This window comes from Limulus polyphemus, unplaced genomic scaffold (assembly GCF_000517525.1).
Source record: "Limulus polyphemus unplaced genomic scaffold, Limulus_polyphemus-2.1.2 Scaffold1605, whole genome shotgun sequence".
Classification (NCBI taxonomy): Eukaryota; Metazoa; Arthropoda; class Merostomata; order Xiphosura; family Limulidae; genus Limulus; species Limulus polyphemus.
The window spans coordinates 80,512-103,463 of record NW_013667215.1 but is presented as its reverse complement, the minus strand read 5'-3'; the positions used below and the strand labels follow the sequence as shown (position 1 = coordinate 103,463).

Below are 22,952 nucleotides of genomic sequence, written 5' to 3'. Positions count from 1 at the left end.
ACAAAACTAATGCCCTGGTTGATAGTACTTATAATGACATTAGGCCATTTGGTTTGAACACACACACATTTTAATGGCTGTTAAGATTCACAAATCTGATTGTCCCATTAGACCTATTGTTTCTGAAATTGGTTGTTTTAATTACAAACTGTCTAAATTCTTATGTTCATCTTTAACTGAACTTAATTTTAACAGCTATAAAGTGAAAGACAGCTTTGATTTTTTTAGAATGTTAGAACAATGAGGTTTGATGGAGATGTTTATTTAGCCAGTCTATGTAATGGACTATACATCCATTTTGACAGTTTTGTTCCACTTCATTTCAAAGAAAACTTTGTGAAATGTCTTACATCCCACACACACAGAATCACCAGTTCCTGTGGACTTTTACAGTAAGGGATACTCAGACTGAAATCAATTTTAAAACTGATCTCCTTCTTGAACATTTTTTAGTTTCAACCAACAGTTAAATCATCCACTAACTACCTCTATCCAGGTATAACATCTCAAAACTATGAGTACCAGTCAGTCATATACAGGCTCACACTAACTAATCTTGAAGAAGAAATTAAACACAATAATCATTGGTTTATCTACAAGTTTACCTTCAATTTGCATTTAGATGTCCATCAAGTTTAAAGATCAAATTCAGTTCTCTTGACAGTCATGTGTCAGTTTTGAATGCTGCTATCCAATGTATATGAGAACCTACATTGGTTGACTGTTAGAAAACTGGGAGATTATATAAAAAAAGTACTCTAATCCTAGATGCAAGAGCAACAACAACAAAAAACCTCAAGCATTGTTTGACATGCACTAAGTGAATGTGGTGTGGTTCTATCTCCAAAAATGTTCAAAGGAATTGGTATAGCTGAAAATGAGACAATGGTGAAAGAAGTGCTTTTGATTCTTCAAAAGAAGCTGAGATTAAATATTCAGCAAAATGTTACTGAACTTTTATTCACAGTTTATGTAATTGAATTTTATCTAAACTTACATGCTCTATTGGTTAGTAAAATGCTTTCTTTCTTCATTGCATTACACTACAATAGTCCCCTTATCTTCTTAAGTAGGTCTTTAGAAAGGAGAACAGAGGTAATCATTACCAGAACAGAGCAACCTCTATGGCACCACATTTAAGCATGATGGATGTAAAATTTGTTGCAATAATTCTTACAGGATATTTTTTGGGTAAGTGTGTGATATGCAGGCATGGTAAATATTTTATACCTGCTTTAGTAATACAGAAAGTATTAAAAAATTTATTTAATTAATTTCCATGCTGTAATGGTGGAAACAAGTAGTCTAGGAAATCATTAAGATTACTTTGTTTTTATAGTAATTAATGTCTACTCTGCTCAATAGAATATTTTAGTAACATATGACATTTATGTTAAAAGGATTAGCACTGTAATATCCTTTGCTGGTAGAATATGATGTTAAGTAAATGTAACAGCCAAACCACTGCTATGAGAAAATAAATATCACAAAATGACTGGACAAAGAAAGCAAGTTTACCTTTTGAATTCCAGCAAGTTTTCTTAGTTAAGTTCTACTATGAGAATATAGAATAAACACTTACTTTTAAGATCATTGTGTTTAGTTTGACAGATGTCTATTTCAAGAAAGAGGAAGCTATGGGACTAAGCATAGCCTAGTAAAGGCAACTGTCTTTTTGTGTGTGCAAGTATGTGTGCTGTATTTTCTTTTTATTTGTTCAGCAACATTTTTACCAACCTTATCCAGTCTCATTACTCGACACACATTATGAAGACTCAGTTAAGTTACCTAATCAGAACCACTCTTTATTTCCTGAACAAATCTGTTGTTATTTGCAAAACTATCTCTCTGATACTTTTCTGAAAATCAACAGTTTTTACCTGAAAATAACTGAGATAGAGGACAAGCAGATTAACCATTTTTCTTGCATCCATCAATAAGAATATGTTTCAATGTTGCTGATATACTCAAATTACAACATTACAGCACAAGAGTATAGTTTATGGGGAATTGGATATTTTAGAAATATCTCTATCACAATAGCACACAAATAGAATGGTTACTTAGTAAATGTGACTACTCAGAACACAGCTACAAAGTGCACTTGCACTTACCACACAAAGAGTGGAAACTGAAATGATTTTGTTGTAAATTTTAATTGAAAATATGTTAATTAGGTAGATTCCACCGCAAATTAATGTTAATAAGTGAATATCTCGATAAGCAAGACACCTCAGTACAAAGATGAAATATATCTAGACTGTGAACTCTTTTATTATTGAGGACCAAAGATCATAAAAAGTTTTTTAAACTTAAAAGCTTAATTCTTTCTTTAAAATAAATTTAATGAAATGAGTGTATACACGTAAGCCTGTCTTTTTAATATATCTGGGTGCATAAAAGTAAATGTTATAGAAAATAAAACCAGTAACATCCAAGAAAGGAAAATATATGAAAGAATGCATAACTAACCAGGAAGATTGGTGTACACTACAGTTGGTTTGGTGAAAGTAAGCAGTGCATCAGGTTCAGGTGAGTGGTCATTGTTGTGCTGGATGGGATTCAAAATTAACAAAATCTTCTCAGCTAACTAGAGAAAATCAACCATAAAGATTTACTTCAAACTGAGGTTACTTGGAAGGCTAATGCACTCAAGCAATAAAATCTCTCCTACCAAAAAAACATTTTGGCATTAAAGATCAAAATAAAAGTTACTTGCATAAAAACACTGAAAAACCTCATTAGTAAATTCAAATTTTATATGAATAATTTTTGTAGCATTGATCAAAAATGTTACAAAAAATCTATGTTTCAAACAGTTATGATATTAAACTATTTTAGAGACATAAACAAATTTTGTAATGAATTATTCACAACTTTTCTGTGTTGTAAAAAGCACTACAAGACTTAAATCTATTAGTTAAGAATCAATCTGATAGATAATGATATTAAAGCAGTGTTTGGCTTCTACCATTCACTTATCACTTTGTTTATGTGATTAATTTTGTTTAGCTGATGCCACATTTTACACTATATAAATCATATGCAAGATATCAGAAAACAAGAAAGCAAATGAATGACAAAAACAATGTACTCAGCAAACCACCACTACAAAGTAAGCAGCTCTAAAGGATAAATTAATTTTGTCATACAACCAGTCTACATCCAGCCTTCTCAATCTTGTAAGAATAATCTAGTCACTTATTAACAATTCTATTGTTGTTGAAATCAAACAACTTATGCCATCTACAGGTCAATTATCCACTCTTTTCATCATTTTCAACATCCCTTCATTCTTCTATGCTCCAAAGAAGACAACATAATAGCTTCATAAATCATGTCCTGAATATAATGATGTTTTTGTCCTTAAGTCCTTGTATCTGTCTAATAGTTCCTTAGGCTTGCCACAACAAGTCATTATCTTCCTCATACACGACAGAGAGAGGATCTTTTTCAGATACTATCACTAAACTGCTACTCTTATCAATAACATCTTTAATCTTTGCACCAGATAAAAAAGTGTTAGGTTTGATTTTCTTCTGATCACTTTCAAAACACGCTTATCTATTTACATAACCAGCAAGATGCCATTACAAAACCCATGTATCCCATAATTACATCACAATTACTAGCACTGCAAATCTGTTTGGTTCAATCATCCATAAAAAATATACACATAATGCCTTCAATGCTGTATAATAATAATAATGTTTCCATAACCATCATCTCATTATTTTCTACTAAAGACCTACTCCTGAAAATATTCAGCATATTTTAAAAGACTTTCACTACTTTAAACTACTCTACCCTTTTTACAATGACTCCCAAGTATTTCTAAACATCCTATTCTTTACATGGTAGCAAGTTTTACATATGAAAAAAAAACCATCTGGGCCTTACCAAAAACATATATACTCTAACTTGCTGTGTTCAAACAGTACCCACCTTTAACATCTTTTATATAAAAAACAACAAGAAAAATTTATCACATTTAACTGGTTCCTTAAAGTTATCTTTGATCAAGCTCAGAAGTTACAAGTAAAAATTAAACACCTACTGATCAAGTGAAAAGTAATCATACTATAATAACAACATTAACTAGCATTTAAACCTAAGATAATGTGTGTATATATATATATATATAAATATTTACATATATTGATAGAAAAAGCAGAAACCACCTTTCCAGTTCTGGCTGCAGCCAACAAAAGATGGTAAAGATGTGGGATGTTATGGGCTTCAGCACCCACATCTGTTCCTTTTTTCACTTATTTTTATTTAAAAATGTGAAATTGATCATAAAGCCCAAATTGCATTGGGAGTATCCTATTTATCTGGTAAACCAGATAGAAAGTGTACCCTCAATGCAATTTGGGTTTTACTTCCACCTTTACCTCAAAAAACCAGGGTCATATTACATTATGACCCATCTTATGGTTTGTGCCCCAGTGTTGGATGTTGGTTTTGTGGCTGTTTTTCTTGTTTGATTCTTTTCTCCTAGAAAATTATAATTATCTATATGTGTGTGTATATATATATATATATACACACACACACACACAGAAGTACATCATCATTTCAACATTATATCAAGATAGATCAAATCTAAAATTTAGGATAATTAATATAAATTAAGCATTAGAGTCAGATGAATAGTATACTAATGGATTCTTTATTCATGAAGAACAACTGCATGTTGTTTTCAAATTTCACTTGTTTTATTTCTATTATATTTGATTTTAACCATGTTATGTGCATAATGTTTTATCTTTTTAAACTAATTGTTTAATTTTTTTTCTCCTTTGTATTCAGAAATTTGTTAAATTACAATTTTGCTTATCTATATATGTGGTATGCATGCATACCATCTATAGTAATATAATTTTTTTTTAATTATTGAATATTCAAGTTCCATACTGTCATAGTGACAACATTTGGTCCATGATGTCTAACATTACCTTATTCTTGTCAGCCTAACACTCGGTTCTTTAGCAGACGATGTTTTCAGCCAGTAGGGATATTTCAGTATATTTTGAGCCTAGGTTAAGGCTAGATAGAACTGTAATATCCTTTGCTGGCCAGACTTCAACATCAATTAGATTGGATAGTTGACCAATGCTATCAGAGAACAGAGTTTATGAGTTGATGCTTTCCACTGGTCAAAGAAAGCAAGTTGAGCCTGGGTTAAAACTAGTTAGAGCTGTAATATCCTTTGCTGGCCAGACTTCAACATCAATTAGATTGGATAGTTGACCAATGCTATTAGAGAACAGAGTTTATGAGTTGATGCTTTCCACTGGTCAAAGAAAGCAAGTTGATGTTTGGAATCCCGGCACTTTCTTTGTATCAGTTTGCTCCTAGTTTTTGCAGAGAGAAGACCTTTTAGAGTTTGTTTAGCAGTTAGTGTTGAAGTAATCTATCTTGCGAGAAGGAAGAATATTTCAAGGCTACTTTAGTCTTGAAGTAGACTAAATATTTCATAACTTGGAGTGAGGACTGTTTTGTTGTGGGTATGTGTTTTGAGTTTTCTCTTTGAGAATAAAGATTTTTGTTTTTTTAACAAAACGTTTGTCTAGCCTGTTCATTTTCATATGAAACAAAGATTCAGTTCAAATACCTTTTATCACAAGAAGTCTTGTAATTTGTTCTGGTGGAATTCTACTATTATTATGGATAATTCTATTTAATACTTGTTGGGAAACTGTTTTTTTTTTTAATTGAAAACACCACATATGGATGTTGTTTCATGCATATATAAATAATTTTTAGTTTTCTCTGATGCAAGAATATACTTAAGTATTTAAACATTGAAAATACATCGTTTGTACAGTATTTGGAATATTTTAATACACAACAATTTCATTTTAATTATACATCTACCAAAATATTACTTCAACACTGGTACTTAAGTATGACGACACTTTTTCATACCTTTTCACCAACTTCCTTGGAATTGAATGACTGATGAGTTATACCATCCATACAGTATTTTCTAGAGAATTTTGTAAGTGAACCAGCTGCAAATATGTAAGGGTCATTGGTCTGAAAACTGGAATCAACCACCAGACGTCCATCATAAACCAAATTAGCATCATTGATAGCTGCATAAAAATGAATATTACTCAGTACACTAGATTTATTTACATGCCATACAGATTTTTCAAGATTAAGAAATAAGTACATGGAATAACAATGCTTATATAAGATAGGTTGTCATTATAAATGAGAGGGAGAAATAGAGAGAGAGAACAGAAGTTTTACTATTTTCAATGCTTGTAATATCTATATTTAATATACCACTCAAGGCACAATATGTCTGTTTGCTAATACAGTTAGATGATGTACATTGAACCTTTTGCCCAATTATCCCCATGTGCCTGCATGATATGAATCGGGACTAACAACACTTATGCACAAAGAATAAGTTCAATATTTATTGTTTGAGATAACGTTTAACAATATGCAATATAGCTCACTTATGACTTGCAGTCTCAAAAACATGTATAATAAACAAATCATTTCACTCAACAACTTTCTAATCTTTGAAATTTAATATTCGAACAGTCTTTTCAAATATGTTTCAATATGTGGGGAAAAAAATAAATAATTTCCATGTGTAAATAATTATTACATTTTAATTTTGATTTAAACACTATTAAATAATGAATTAATATTCATGTACCTTTAAAAGTTGTAGAGCTGACATCTTTCTTGTCATACAAAAATAGAACCTATATTTAGAAATATGACAGCTGTTCAGATTTTCAAAATGCAATTAAAATATACATTAATCAATCTTGCACTTTTATGCCATTTGTTCTTAATATTTACATAATATTTATAATATACAATTAAGATTCACCAAGGGCTTTTAGAATCTAGTTGAAATCCCTATTACACTGGCAATTAATATTTATATAAAACATCAATTGTCTAATTGAAATTAACTATAATTCTAGCACAGGACAGACCGACTATTTGTGAATCAAGCTCTAATTAAGTTAATCTCTAAAATAACCTTTACACAATCAGAGATGATGTTAAACAACTTTTCTTGTTGTAGATAATACAAGTATTTACTATATTCTCAGATCTTAATGATACATTTTTTGAATTTAGTAGAACTTTCAATAAGGAAATATGTAACAATTATTTTTCAACACTGGTTTTGAAATGTTCTGAAAGACAACCAAAATATTACTAGCTTTTGTGCAACTATTAAAAACGAAATAGCCTTCCAGTGGCTCAGCAGTAAATCTGCAAGACTACAATGCCAAAAAAACTGGTTTTTGAAATCTGTAGTTGGCAGAGAACAGATAGCCGCATCATATAGCTTTGTGTTTTCCAACAACCAAAACAAATCAAAACCAAAGTTAAAAACGAAATTAAAAAAGTTAAATATATCCAGTTTTTATTATATTTTATGGGTTTAACATTATTAATTTTGCTTAATTGTGCATTAAATATGCATATTAGTGGTATAGCAAGTCTAACAATGTTATTATGTAGTCAACCAACTGGCTTATATGATATATAGATATAGTACAATAACTTTTCTAATTACTTAAATTTATTCTTTAAAATAATATTTAAAACTTAAGCATCAATATTTTGTGCAGAAGGTTGTTTAGAATCTATGTTTGTAATATGCATATCTAATCATCTTGACTCTGGCCATTAATGTTGCCTGTGACTACACAGATTACACACCCTGACCTTCTTGTTGCAAATCATGTAACTGATTTGCAAGTGCAGATGAAGTTTAAGATTGACCTTTTTCAGGAGGATTACATTACAGGACATTCCAACAAAAAATTCTCCAATTCCACACTTCCAGAAGCATGCAAGTCACAAAATTTCTGTATTTTAAAAAATGAGGTATCTGACTTATTGAACAGTATTGGTAAACTGTGGGAACATGATTCCAGCAATTAAAAAATAGGCTACTCTATTACAGCTAACACTGAAGGCAGTGAAGAAAGGCAAACAATCACCAGAAGTATATATCTAAAAACAAAACAGTCCATTGCAGCTAACATAGGAACCTCTCTTGAATAAACAATATAATTGATACCAATTTAATTATACAAAGCAGCACAAGAACTATGTTCACAACCTTCTCTCAAAGCACATAGCTGAACAGAATACCAAGTGTTGAAAACTGTAGGAATATGACAAATGGAAGCATGTTGCCAAATTGGATGAAGCATATGTCTAATTAAATGTCTGTAAAATTCAGGCAATTTATCATTATTATCCTGCTAGTGATACAAGATTTCAAAAATGGTAAAGAGCATATTGAAAAAGTTTACAGAGATTTTAAGTTAGGTAAGTTAAAGATTTGAAGTGTAAAAAAAGATTGTAGATATGAATTCTCCATATTATCAGGCTAACCTGCTGACACCACTATACTGTAAGAAAATACTCTTATATAGCCCTATCAAAACAGAGCATCCAGCCATATAAAAACACCCTAGTTCCTGCCACAAAATACAAGTCCATAACCAGCTAGGATAAACACATATCAATGGCTAAGTGGTCATAAGGCCTAGGCACTTATCCTTATATTATTACCATAAGACTGTCAATAAAAATAATTAGAAAGAAAGTTATACCACAACTTAAAATGAATTTTTTTAATAATGTGAAGAAATGTTTGTAGAATCTACTTAATATTGCTTTATTACATATATTTACCAGCATTCAGTGACAATTCTTGTAGTAACCGCAGGTTTATGATGTTAAAAACAAGGTTTGAATACAAACAGTGGGCAAAGCACAGACAGCCTATTCTGTAGCTTTGTGCTTAAAAACAACCAAATCAAAACTACTACTAACATTTTCTGAAACTTGACAAAAGATATATCTTATATTCACATACTTTAATGAAAAACTGTGTCAGCAACAGGCACTGTATAAATTCTAAGAAGCTTAACCAGATATAGTCTACTAGGCTAATTCAGCAAACTGAGAAACTAAAATTCATTTATACCACATAGTTACAATTTCTATGCCAAAAATGGAAAATGATAACAATATAATGAATGCAGATTGACTTTTTTTGTATGTTTAGTATTTTTATCAAACAACTTGAACCAATTCTCTCTTACACCTGCATTCTTAGACCTACTTCGTAACACACACTGCTTCTGGTTGAGAACACAGTTGTAAAGAAAACTGCAAGACGAGAGTGAAATGTGACATATTGGAAACCAAACTTATCAGAAAAACATCTTTTTAACATCAAACACATTGTAATATTATTCACTTTGTTTATTCATTCAAAGATAATGGTTTCTGATTATTGTTGTATAAGAAATGTTTTAAAGTATAGTAAATTAAATTAGAAGTCTATGACTCAAAAAGAGTCATAGCCCAAAAAGAGAATCCCCTTCTTGTCAAAGAGGGGAAAAAAACATCAGAAATCACAAAAGAAAAAAAAATGTTTAACAAATACAACATGATATAGTCCAAACAAAATGTGAGATGGTGTAAGTGGTATGAGTTGAGCAATATCTCCCTTGTACTTGGAATAGTTACTGACATACGTAATCTACGGGTTATGGAACACTAAACTATAAGCTTTTGTATGACTTTACATTTTTCATAATATACTCACTTGTCTGTAAATGAAAATTAGGTGCACCTATAGAAACAAAAAACTTTAAATTTGAAAGCTAAGTATATTTGATTTGACAGCTGAATCTCTAGCAAGTGAACAATATCACAGACTGGTGTCAATGAAAGACCTACCTCTTAATATTAGATCTACATGTAAATCTACTAGTCCCTGTCATTAGATATTCCCAACTTGTAACCATATAACAGAACAAAAAGCAAATCTAAGTGTTATTTTTCCTGGGCTTTAAACTACATGTGATCATAATATCTGAAGATGTTTTTAGAGTATTATATTCAAAGTAAAATAATTTTCTACTATAACCAACTTCAAGAGGAAACTAGAATAATACTTATGTTTATTGTGTAGTTGACTGCAGCTCTCAAATCCTACATTCATATGGATCAGAATCACGAAGATTAAACGAAGTTTTTTCCTACTTTCTGGTAACGTATGGCTTATAGAAAAAGTTAAAAAAACTTATAAATAAATGACTATAGGAATTCAGATTTTATTTGTGACTAAATAAGTAAAATCTTTGGTTTTGTACCATACAGTTTTTTGTTGGTGTTGGGCATAAAAAGGAAATACCACATTTCCAAATACTAACTTTATCCAGATAAAATAAAATATACTTTTGAAGTACTATTAGAAAAGTATTTAAATAACAGCTTAATAACACTTCAACTGTTAACTAAACCATTTCTGAACAAAATGTGAACAATTCACTTTTCAAATACACTGATATCCAACAAGGAGCTGAAAGCTTCTGCAAAATGCAGTTTCAGGAAATGTCACATGAAGAACAAATTGCATGCAGACGTTATTGAAAAAAATAAGCAAACACACTTGAACCAATTAATTTTTTTTTGTACAGTAATGATTATGTTTAACATCAAATTGGCCAGTTTCTTACTTCCTGTTGTGACTTCTCACTTGCTGTTGGGTGGGAGAGGTTTTCTAAATACACCTGCATAGGAAAGTCATACCACATTTTCAAATCACACGAAGGGTCCTATTGTAGCATCCCATAATCCATAGCTTACATAAAATGGAGAAAAACTCCATTTTATACTAATTTGAACAGATATCTTTGTCATCCTTTCAAATGGGCTTGTACCACCCCAGGGAATGAACACAGATAGAGCCAAACTGTTTCAAGTTCCTACAAGATGGCCACTGCCATATATAAACTTTATCTAAGCAAAAGGATCCATAAATGTTTATAAATTTTTGACATCTGGTTTACTAGGATGTTATTAAGTATATGTAGAACATTACCTAAATATTCCTTACTACCAACATACTTTAAACTAGTTATAAAAGGGTGAAATTAACAGTTATTTTAATTGCAACAACAGTATATGGTAGTAATGTCTCAGATGTTATAAATTTTAGTAATAAAGTCTACTTATTCCTCACATAGGATGCATGCTACAGATAAAAACCTTCTGAAAAGCGACATTCACATTTTAAATGTATGTAGAAAACAATCACATTCACAAAGCACAATTACCATATACATTTGGGGTAAAAATTGTAAAATATTCAGGAATTACCCCACAATCTATGGTTTCTTCTTGTGTACCAACTTGAACAGTAACAGATGTAATTAAATTGTCTGTAGTGCACCAGGTTAATACTTCACAATTTTCAATCATGTGAACTCCTTCTGCTAGTAGAGAGTTGTTAACAGTTTGGGCAATCTCATAGTTGGAAAAAACTGAAGATTCCTGAGAAAGAAAATGTACAACATAAACAACAAAAATAAAGAATAAAAAAATTGTATCTAAGCACCTGGAAATGGGAGTGGTGAAAGTAACCAGGAAGTATGAGTCATTAGTGGAAAATTATGACATCAACCCCCTACATGAATACTATTCAATAATTTAAAGATGTCTGTTTTGGTTTAGAAATCTAAATACTTTTATATATGTTTCAGGTCAATTTAATATCAGCATATACTTTAATTTTAAGATGGTTGTATTATTTTGTAGTGCGACATTTCAGACTTACCTAATGAATGTTACAATTCTTGTGCTTTGGTTAAAAATGTATTTATTTTGAAATATTTTTCAGTATAGGTTTTGGAACTTCATATTTTACAAGAGTTTTCTGATGCTTGATGTATGATCTAATGTTCAAGAAAACTACAAGTACTCAAAACTCAGTTGATGTGGGAGGGAAGATTGGAGAAGAAGAATAAGGCCTGATAGTGGGCTTAAGCACTACTATGCCATTACAATGTTTATATTAAATTAGATGAATTAAGACAACAAAAAACGTTTAAGCAGACACTATGGGGTAGGAAAGAGCTTTTGGTAATATCTATGATAGTATTTTTTCTATCATTAACTCCAGACAGTAACCACACATACAGATTGCATTCACTGTAAAGATAATAGCTGCCAAGGGTAATACTTATGTTACAGCTTCGTAAAAAAGCTACACAAACTTAATCAGCGATACTCTGGTAGAACAAGCGGAAAAAGATGAAGATAACAAAATTAATAAAAAAACAGTAGAGCACTCACTATTTAATCTCATAACATGATCTATGCTAAAATTAAGATCTTCCGAGGTAATATATGATAGAAATTAAGTTGTTGATACACATCTGATGAGTCATTATACAACATTAAACTTATAGTGAACCATGTCTAATCATTTGACAGAGAGATAAAAGTTAGTCCATGCAAAAGAAATATTATTTAGCTATGGAAACAGATAATGATGAAGTATTTCATATTTTAGCTTGTCTAAAGGGGTTCTCTTTTTTTTTTTAGAAAAAAAAGATGAAAATATTTAACCTTTGAGCAAAATGTGACAGTTCTCAAGAGAATTTTCATGATACTGGAATTTAATTCATTTTGAATTAAATAATACAAGAAAATCCTGACATTCATATTCCAGAGACAGCTACAGCTTAAATGAAAAACAGTGAACAATGTCCAAAGCTCTATTGAGCCCCATAAGGTCAAGGAATGTACCACCAAGAAGCTGGAGATCTAGCAGCTGCTAAGTTATAGGAATTTAGATGCTCTCGGGTGTATTTTGGGCTATTTTATGTACTTTTAAGTGCCACCATAATAGAAATTTTTTAACCAGAAAATGGTTTCAGATATTTACACAAATTTCAATGCTCTTTCTAGCAGTATCAATTTTTTAAAAGTGCTATCCACCATATTTAAAAGATAACTACAGTGCAACCATTTAATATCACACAATGTGCTTCAAAAATGGATATTGGCAGGTTAAAAGCCAAAAAATTTTGTGCTGTTATATATGATTCACTAATTTCTCAACAACTGACACACTTTCTCCAATAAAGTAGCACTTTATGAAAAATTGTTGAAAATTCCATTTCATTGTATCTACTGCTAGATGTCATGGATAAATAGCAACACTGGATTGTACACTTGGCACCTGACCATTCCGTCTTTGACATTGACCATCCTATCCATAATTTTATCATCAGAAAACAATGTAATAAACATCAGTTAAGTTTCACCAAAGAAAAAATGAAATGTTCATTACTCACTCTTAATACTCTAGATATTTATATTTAATCATTTATGATTTCTTTTACACTTGTTTTGAACATGATTATTCAAATTCACTTTGTAATCAAAATAAGACCCAAAAAATTAGAAGAAATGTGCACAGAAAGAGGCATATAAATAATACCTTAAGTAACTTCATATGTGTCATCTTAAGTTTCCTACAGAAAATTGTTTTTAACATTACATTTGTGGTTTCTTATACTGTAATCAAAGCTGAATATAGCCTGTAACAATTAACAAAACAAAGAAAATTAAAAGAATCAAATGTTCATACTTCAGGAGTTGTTGAAGGGCTAATTAAAGTTATCTGGCTGCCTGAAACTCCAAGTTTCAACAGAGTAGCAATAGATGAGTAAACTTCCAAATATCTCCCATAGACTACAGCATTATCTGTTGAAAAAAAGCATTCTAAAATGAATCACATTGTTCCTCTCTCCAGTTTTACATTTTTTAAACCATATTTCTTTAATACAGTCATTCAGTAGCTTAGTGAAGATGTTTTTAACTCTCTATAATAATCATCAGTTATATAAGAAGTCTGGCAATGAATAGAAACGTTTTAGTGGTTAAGTAAAGTAATGTATAGAGATGTTAAATATTCTTAGAGAATTACAATTTCTTGGTAATATTTTTATTTCAGTAATCAAGAAGAAACAAGTAGGTTGTAATGGTGAAAGCAGCAAGTTAGGATGAATATAAAAAGTAACCTAAACAAAAACCTCACAAAGTGCTGATAGGAATCTCCTGTCCTGAGAGAAAGAAAACGCCGTGAGATAGCAAATTCTACTTTTATTTTGTTATGGGTTTGTTTACTGTTAATTTATTATTCCTTCTATCATTTAGTTCAACAATGAATTTTTAGTTATATTAAAGTGATAACTCACCTTCAAGCTAGAGCACATTGAACTTCAGTATGTATATATATTATGAAACTGACAAAAGCTTCCCCTAGTTGTGACATACAGATATTAATGTTGTAAAAGATTTATAAATTAGCTAGTCACATGAGATGTAACCTCATAGTGTAATTAACCACTAAATAAAAACCCTGCCTTGAGCCTAAATGAGTTAGTTTACACGATATAGTTAAAACATATTATTGTTGAATTGTTACTTGATATTGTTATTGATCTTGAAGTTGTTTAAATTTGGAATATTGTTTTTTTTCTTTCTTGGAATGTGGTTTTTTTTCTTCTGGTTCTTTTTCCTGATTCATCTGTTTATTGAAATAATCATTAACATTGATATTTATGTTGTATTGTTCATTAATGTTAGTATCAAGTTCTGGCCAGCCATGTATTCATTAATTGTGTTTTTGATAAGTGTTACAATCCCATATTACCTTATTATATAATAGTTAATACATAAAAACAAAGATTGACAATTCTGAAAATTTTGTAGTTTTAGAAATATATTATAAAAAAAACAAAAAATAAACACAAATATCAAATATTAGCTTATATACAATAATTTTCAAAAGATACAATAAAAAAAATCACTCTTCTTGGTAGATCCACGTAGGAACTGTCTCTCCAATTCAATCACAATCATTTCAAACCTGTAGTATGTTGAAATTCAGCTTTAGGTTGTAAATTTAAAGTTCCAATTCACAACTAGATGTATGGTTACAAAATTTTTCACTGTTCAAATGTCCACTGCACCAAAACTTATTGATATTTTCGAAATGGTTTTCAAAAGTTCTTAAAAGCAACAAGGCTCACAAAAGTTACAAAAAGTTAAGACTAATTCATAGACTTACAAACTCTTTAGAGTCAAAAGAAATAAGCTAAATGTTAGCTTATAGCAAAAACCTACGATTAATATCTAGATTCACAAACTCTTTCGAGTTGATACAGAAATATCTGTCTCAAATAGCCACTCAAACTCAACTAAGCCTAAACACTAAAACTTTTAAAAAAACGTTTTTTAATGGAAACCTGAGACCTTTTTCATATTTGCCAAATAACCATTATACAGCACGTGCATAATAATATATCACGTGATAAAACTGTTAGTTAGGTGCACATCATTAATCAGGCAATATGCCCACAATGCCTCACAACAAAGCTTCACTAAAATATTACCAAAATACGAAAATATTACAAAAATACATAATCATATCATAAGTGATAAACTTTATATTTAAACTGTTTGAAAGTATTATTTTGGATTTCTATGGTTGTCAAAGATTAATAAATTTGTTTTCTTTTTCAATCGTTTGTAGCAGCTGTTTGTTTTAGTCTGTTACTGCTTCCTAACTGAACTACTTACTTAAAACAAATTTTAATTCCAGATTACTTGGTTGGCAACTACATTAGATATAGGTTTTATGGCACTTAAAATATTAGATAATGAACCAATCTATAATTACTTTACATTAAATCCACTCATTAGTGACATCAGGGGCAGTAGGGTACTAGTATAGATGTATCTTTCAAGAAGACAGAGACAATTATGCGCTTCAAAAAGCTAGCAGGAAAGGAATCTGTTAGATATACACAACTGTTTCTGCTTAAGTTTAATGTGATTTTAATGATTTAGATAGTTTATATAGTGCAGTTTTCATACTTAGTTATTTTTAGAAGGGATATTACTGCATCAGAATATCTAGTATTGCATGGAATGTTCTAGACTTCTGTCAGGATATAAATATGTGTCAAAAAGTCATTATTTAGTTAGTTCTAGTTATAAACTACATGCTCAGGAGTTTAGCAATAACGAGTATATAGTGGCAATTTCTAAAAAGAAATTATCAGAGACTGTATTGTAATAACAAAGTAGAAAAGAATAATTTGTCTTGCCAATTGTGTTCTAAAGTAACTGAACCAGCCTGTGTGGACTTTATGAAAAAGAGACAATTATTTAAAGCTCTGAACACGACTGTGGTAACCAACAGTGTCACAAACATTTATATATATGCTTGATTTGTTTTAATATATATTATTTTTAAAACAAGCACACTGTGTTGCTGTTTGTTTAAAGTTGAAATTTATCACCAACAAGTCACAGATACCTACTGTAAAAAATCTGGCCTTACAAAACCTGACAGAGTTGCTTGTGACACAGAGGTAAGACTAAGATAATGAAATGTTCAGGAGGGATAGCATATTAGATAAAATGTAAGAACCTATAGGCATGGTACACATACTAACATGCAGGGCAAATATAACAGTAATGTCAAGTGTTCTGAATAAATGGTTACTTGTTAATATGTACATTGGTTTATGATACTGAGTAGCTGTAGTAACCCTATATGCTTCACCCTGGTGGCTCAGCAGTAAGTTTGAGGGCTTATAATGCTAAAATCCAGGGTTTGATTTCCTATTGTGGATACAACACAGATAGCTATTATGTAACTTTGCACTTAACAACAAGTCAAAAGAAATCAAAAGAATGAACTTCCAATAATTCCTTATGCATGTGTGGTATTTCAAGGTTCAAAACAGTTAAAGCACATAGTCACCTTACCACTGCAACAACCCTTGCTGGAGGAACAAGTGCAGTGATTTGTCATCAGTTGAATGAAGAGAGCAATTAGACACAGTGTGAAGATGATCAAGAACAGACATTGTTACTGATAAACAAAAAAAGGAGAGTTGGGACAATAGCTGATTGTCCTGACTTAGAGTTAAAATGAGATCTGTCTGAAAATCCAAAATTAATTTCGTACTCCACATTTTCTAGCTAACCAATCACGAAATGGAACACCTAGATATACTTAAGAAATGATCTTGACTGGACTCACTATGTTCTAAGTTGTAAAAAAATAAAAACAATAACAGTTTACTATGTTGAATAGATACTACATGAAAATAGGTATTAACTGTAAATTATATGTTAAAACAGTGATACCAATTTAGTCTTTACTTATATATATTAAATCTTAATTCTGTGTTAAAATATAATTTTCACAAACTCTATTTCCTAAACTTTAATAGACTAAAGCACACTGGAATCATATTAAAAAGTCTCACTGGTGGTTTTCAAAAAAACTGTTTCAATCCAGTTCAGGGCAGTAGCAATATCAAATTCATCATTAATTAGAAACAAATTGACTGATTTTGGGGTAACTGAATCCAATCCTGTTCCTCTCAGGAAAGAATGTATATTGCTTGATGATGAAAGCTGCCACTGGTTTCCACAACAAAGGATAAGTATATCATAAGGAATTTCAGCTTTAGAATCCACTTCAATAACTTTCAATTCTCTGAAATATTTCAGCATGCATTTAATGTCATATTTATTTATTTTGAATACTCAAAGTGTTCTCACTTTTATATTATTTATGAGATTAAGTATGAAAACCTTTATTAAGATAGGTTTAACATTCTTATTAGAAAAAAAAGAACACTTAAATAACTATAATTACCCTTAAATAAGAAAGTTAAAAAAATTCAAACATAGTTTAATTTTTGCTGCTAAAGGCTTATAAAACCTTGATTAAAATGTTGAATGCAAATGTTTAGATGATGCAAAATTAATGAACACTGGAAATATTATGATATTTTTCTTAAAATTAATTATTAGTATGACAGAATGTATTTCACACCTAATTATTCAAAAAATGTAATTGTTATCATATATTTTATGCTAATCTTTTCTTATCAATAACATTAGGTTAAAATATTTAAGTTCTCAATTATGTCTATACAAAAATTATTCATCCTTTTTATAAACATGTTACATAAATTTAATAAAAAATATATTGCAAACTATATTTTAATGCTATAGTTACCATGACTAAAACGTTCACATTATTTGCCTATGCATTAAAGTTTCCAAATATAATGTTATATGTTATCATGTGTGTTCGTGTTTGATGTCCTTGTATGGATGTTACATGTTAAGCTAACTTTCAAGAAACAGTGAGAAAAAAATTTAATAAATACGAAACTTTAAAGGCATACTGAAATAAAACTCATAGTCTTTTCAAGAAAATAAGTGCTTAATTAAGATAAATTCAAAACTTACTTGTCAATGGAAGTCATAGTCCCATAAACTTGGTTAACCCATGTACTCATACAAAGTTGATGAAGTCTTTGTGGACAATAACAGTGGCTAAACAATGTGGAAAACGTATAGCTATTTTATATCACATACAAAAATTACATACATTGTTTTCATTATAAGAATTAACTTCATTTTCTGTATAACTAGAGTAAAGAGGGATAATGAGTAAGAGCAATACTAAAAATACTTTTGTTACTGATGAATCCTGTGATGTATGCCAACAATATGTGATGTCACACATATTTATTTGTTAACTTTTTTATTATGTAACTGAAATGTTGTTTTGATATCAGACTTCTTTTTTACCCCAGTGTCTGCCTTTTTGCATATAGCCTTTCTTAAATAAAAATTTAAAATTTCAATGACAAAAGTGTTAATTAATTACCCATGTCACCATTTATGTATTATTTTGATAAAACTAATCCACAAACTGATAAGTGTAAAATCCTGTTCATCAGGTAGAGCAATAAACATTATTTTTTTTTTTGTAAATTAAAATTGCCATTTTGCATATTTCAAGCTCACTGTGTTGATTTAAAACCTATGTCATAAAAAGTATTACTGTACTAAAAAAACCACTAACATTGAGGTTACTCAACTGATGGCCTAAAGCAGAATGGTAACAGTGGCTTTTAGAGGTTTGCCTACTACTTCTAATTAAGACTACTCTTACAATAATGGATGTAGCATGTATGTCAGTATCTATGTATGTAACCAAAACTCCTGCACCATCTGGCACCACAAACAAAAATCCATAAAACTTCACACTTAGGTATTCAAGACACAGACAATTAGAAAAATAACTGTGGTATGTGCAATAATCATTTCTTTATAATAGAACACAATTTTAAATAAAAATACTCTCCTCACAATACAAACATGACTTTGACTAGGACTGTACATTAGGGTTTGATTATATCTTTATCGATGTAATTTTTAAATGTAGCACTGAGAAATTTGAGTTCTTAAAAAAAACTATTATTTTTCAAAATCTAGTACCCCTTTTAATATATAAATTAAAGTTTTAATACTACAATTATTAATTACTAGCAAAAACTGCCACCCATAGGGTGGCATTTCTGCTAGTTATTATTAACTGTAATTGTTAGCAATTTTTCTGGTAGAAGTTATTACATAACTATATTACTTATTTCTGTCAGTCAGTAACCATGAATGTTATTTAATAATATATGTATAACTAATATTTCACTGAGATTATACATACTTTTGAAAATAAGTGAATTAACTATAATAATAAAATATATTAACTCTGTGTATGGGTGCCCATGCCATGACCTTTTACAGAGTGCCATTCAATATGGTATTATGTATTTGATGTTAAAGTTATCAACTATTCATCTTACACAACACTACTGATTTAGTGGTAGAGGAAGAGTAAATTCCAGATATAATATAATACATATAGAAACACTGAAAAAAAAACTGTAGATATGCTTTCCAGAGGTTTTACAGGTTATTAAAATACAATATACTAACTGTTTGATGGACTAAAGTATTTTTATTCTTAATACAAACATCACCTTGCACTTTGACCTGTCAGAGTGTGAGTCAGATTGATGCTAGCAATTCACAGACATATCTTGGGTACAAATACTTCTGTACATTTAATTATTTGTGTACAACAGACTTGTACATTTAGAAATTATAGACAATATTTCTTCATTAATACAGGGGTCAATCCACTGGATTGACCTCATGCACATATGGTTAAGCAACTCACTATCAGTTATAGTCTATATGGCTGATCTAAAATACAAAATGCACAGAAGCGAATGTCATTACATGAGTGGTCAGCTACTTACACTAGTAATGTAGTACTGACTAATATAAACGTAAAAACTAATGCCGCTTATACATGTTACACCATTTTTTTCTTATCTACCTATATTCAGTACAAAATGTTCTAAGCAATAATTACATACAGCTTCCCTTATAAAGTACATACATGTTTGAATATTTCTGCAAATTAAATTTCTTCTAGCAAAGAAAAAATATTTTAATTTATTAAAATTCTAGTTACAACTATTTGAATTATACCTAAAGTTATATAATTTCCTGCATATTTACTGGTAATAATGAGCTGTTGATAATTATCAGGAATGATCAAGGAAAATTACTGCTCTCCATGATAATTACTGTTACTCTTTTGTTTGAGATATTTGCTTACACTTTTTCCCAACAGTAAAAGTAACTCTGTTTTTATACATTCTGGTTCTACATTGTCATCTGTGGTACTTATATTATATAATCGTTTTTACTTAAAACATTTGTAAGTCAATTTGTTTACTCTAAATGCTAATATTTATCTATTTACATAACCCACTAAGGCATCTATAAACAGATGGTATCATTGTCACATACTTGAAAAAACAATCACACGTTTTTAAACCTTAGAATGAATAATAAATTATTTAATTTTTTAAACAAATATTTTAACTATGGAGTGTTTAATACTTTTTTTACAAATTCCAAACCCACAAGTTCTAAAAGTCTAGGTTGTTACAGGACTGTAGTGAAACAAAAATATCATAAGGATAATTAACTTTCTTGTTGTAATGTTTTTGCACAGAACCCTTACCTTTGTGGGTGAAAAGTCTCACGCAATTCATCTGGGATTAATTCCCCAGGCAATCCATGTGGAGCTACCAGTGTCAGGTAATTAAACTGCAGATCTGAGCTGGAAATATAAGAATTTCTTTACAACTAAATAGTAAATTTTATACAAGTAGTTGGATAATAAGTTCTCTAAAATTATATTAGCCAATCTTCTTAACTTAGTCAAAATACAACATACTATTCCACATTACTTAGCATTTAAATATAGTATGAGTTCTTATAAACTATCATGGAGAAAATTTAACTGGATTATGAAATAGAAACTTAGAAAGTTTGAAAAGATGTGCAAAAAATTAAAATTTAAGATCACTCTCTCACCTCATTACCAAGGCTTCTAGAAATGCAAGACCAACTTCACTAGCTCCTACAACTACAATTCTAATGTTTAACACAATCTAAAAGAAAAAATAGCTATAATTCATATCATAATGATTAATCTCAAAAACAAAATATTTAAGGGGAAATGATAAATTTAAGTATCCACTTTAACATGCTTTAATAATAGATTTCAACAGATAATCTACATATGTTTCAACTATTACAAAAACATCTTTTCTAGTTCATATACAAGTTCCTTTGAAGAGTGTACAAATAAGTAGAATAAATGTAAGAGCCACATATAGAACACTTGTGGGTAGATGTTACATCTAATATGGTTATTACTATATGATTATCTATATACTACTTATTTACTTACGTTATATATTTCATTAAAACCCCATTACACATACATAGCTGTATGTATTATGTGACTCGGAAATTCATATCTAATATTTTTATCATCAATTAAAGTTTAGAATAATAAGCATTATGCAAACTTTTCTGAAAAATTAACATATGACACAAAATACATTCATATGTGACAATCTAAAAAAAATAATTTTATTCTACAAGTGTTTCAATAAAAATAATGTAACAAAGTACTCGTATAAAACCAGTTATTGGTTTGTACATGCATTAATTATTTTTGTAGTAGACCGTCTGTGTCTGTATTTTTTACTGGTAGTTCATTTCATTCTCATTTGTATTGAAGTATTTTCCTCTACATTTTCTATTCATAATTTGACAACATTTGTTTAACAGTAGCATTGACTGTACCATGTCTGTGCTAATGTCCAGTTGCCACACTGTATTTCCAAAGTATGAAGTGTCAAAATTTGATAGGTAAAGCTGGAAAAAACACACAACTACTAACTATTATTACTAGCTATTAGAGGAAAATGTTCTAACGATAATGATACCCATATCATTCTTGTTAACAAAAGATTCAACAGAAAAATGGATTTCAAAGGTAAAATTCCAAGCTCAATATCTCATTTTATTCAAGTAAAACATTTATTTAGTCCCTACAAGTGAAGTTTTATTTTAATACTGACTGGTGTTAAAGATAAACTGAGAAATGTGATTGATGCACATTGAAAAATCACACTTAAATATAAATATTTCTTTCATGCAAAATTATCTATTCACAAACGGTTTTCTAAGTAATATCATTGCACTCTATCAAGCTCGTTTTTGTATGCATGGGATAAAACAACACAATGTGATATAGTGTGATATGCAGATATCACACAACCTACTCTCTTATACTTGGTATTTATGAATAATAACAAATATTGTAATTTTCTTAGAATTTAGTAAATCCTGTTTAAGACATAACATAACCATAGAAAACACCAAAATTTTAAGTAGATAAACAAAGACAAACAAAAAAAAATCAAAAAAGCCGTACTTATACAAGAACTCAAACCAAAATTGAACCAACATAAAGGAACACTTTTATACCTGTATTAATCACCTAACATCTAACTGCTATGCCCCTACAATCTCGAATCTGTTCACACTCTCGTTTCTAACATAACCATAAAAAACACCAAAATTTTAAGTAGAGAAACAAAGACAAACATAAAAAAAATTAAAAAAAAACTACTTATACAAGAACTCAAACCAAAATTGAACCAACATAAAGGAACACTTTTATACCTATATTAATCACCTAACGTCTAACTGCTATGCCCCCTACAATCTTGATTCTGTTCACACTCTCGTTTCTAAGACGTGCCCAGTAATGGCCAGTTTCAAACTGTCTTAGTTAACATGAAGATGACCTAAGAAGGTCGAAA

The 22,952-nt window shown here is 29.9% G+C and overlaps 1 protein-coding gene across 1 annotated transcript in view; it reads right to left on the bottom strand.

The window, feature by feature from the left end:
* The window catches only part of LOC106464278 (cilia- and flagella-associated protein 61-like), a 111,813-nt gene that overhangs the window by 20,352 nt on the left and 68,509 nt on the right, over positions 1–22,952 (bottom strand). The window contains exons 16-24 of the mRNA XM_022391983.1: positions 21,148–21,224; positions 20,792–20,890; positions 18,154–18,240; positions 17,157–17,389; positions 13,457–13,572; positions 11,179–11,352; positions 6,683–6,731; positions 5,932–6,101; positions 2,473–2,590 (exon numbers count right to left, since the gene is read on the bottom strand). Of these exons, the coding sequence (XP_022247691.1) occupies positions 2,473–2,590; positions 5,932–6,101; positions 6,683–6,731; positions 11,179–11,352; positions 13,457–13,572; positions 17,157–17,389; positions 18,154–18,240; positions 20,792–20,890; positions 21,148–21,224 (1,123 nt within the window). The remainder of the gene's footprint in view (positions 1–2,472; positions 2,591–5,931; positions 6,102–6,682; positions 6,732–11,178; positions 11,353–13,456; positions 13,573–17,156; positions 17,390–18,153; positions 18,241–20,791; positions 20,891–21,147; positions 21,225–22,952) is intronic.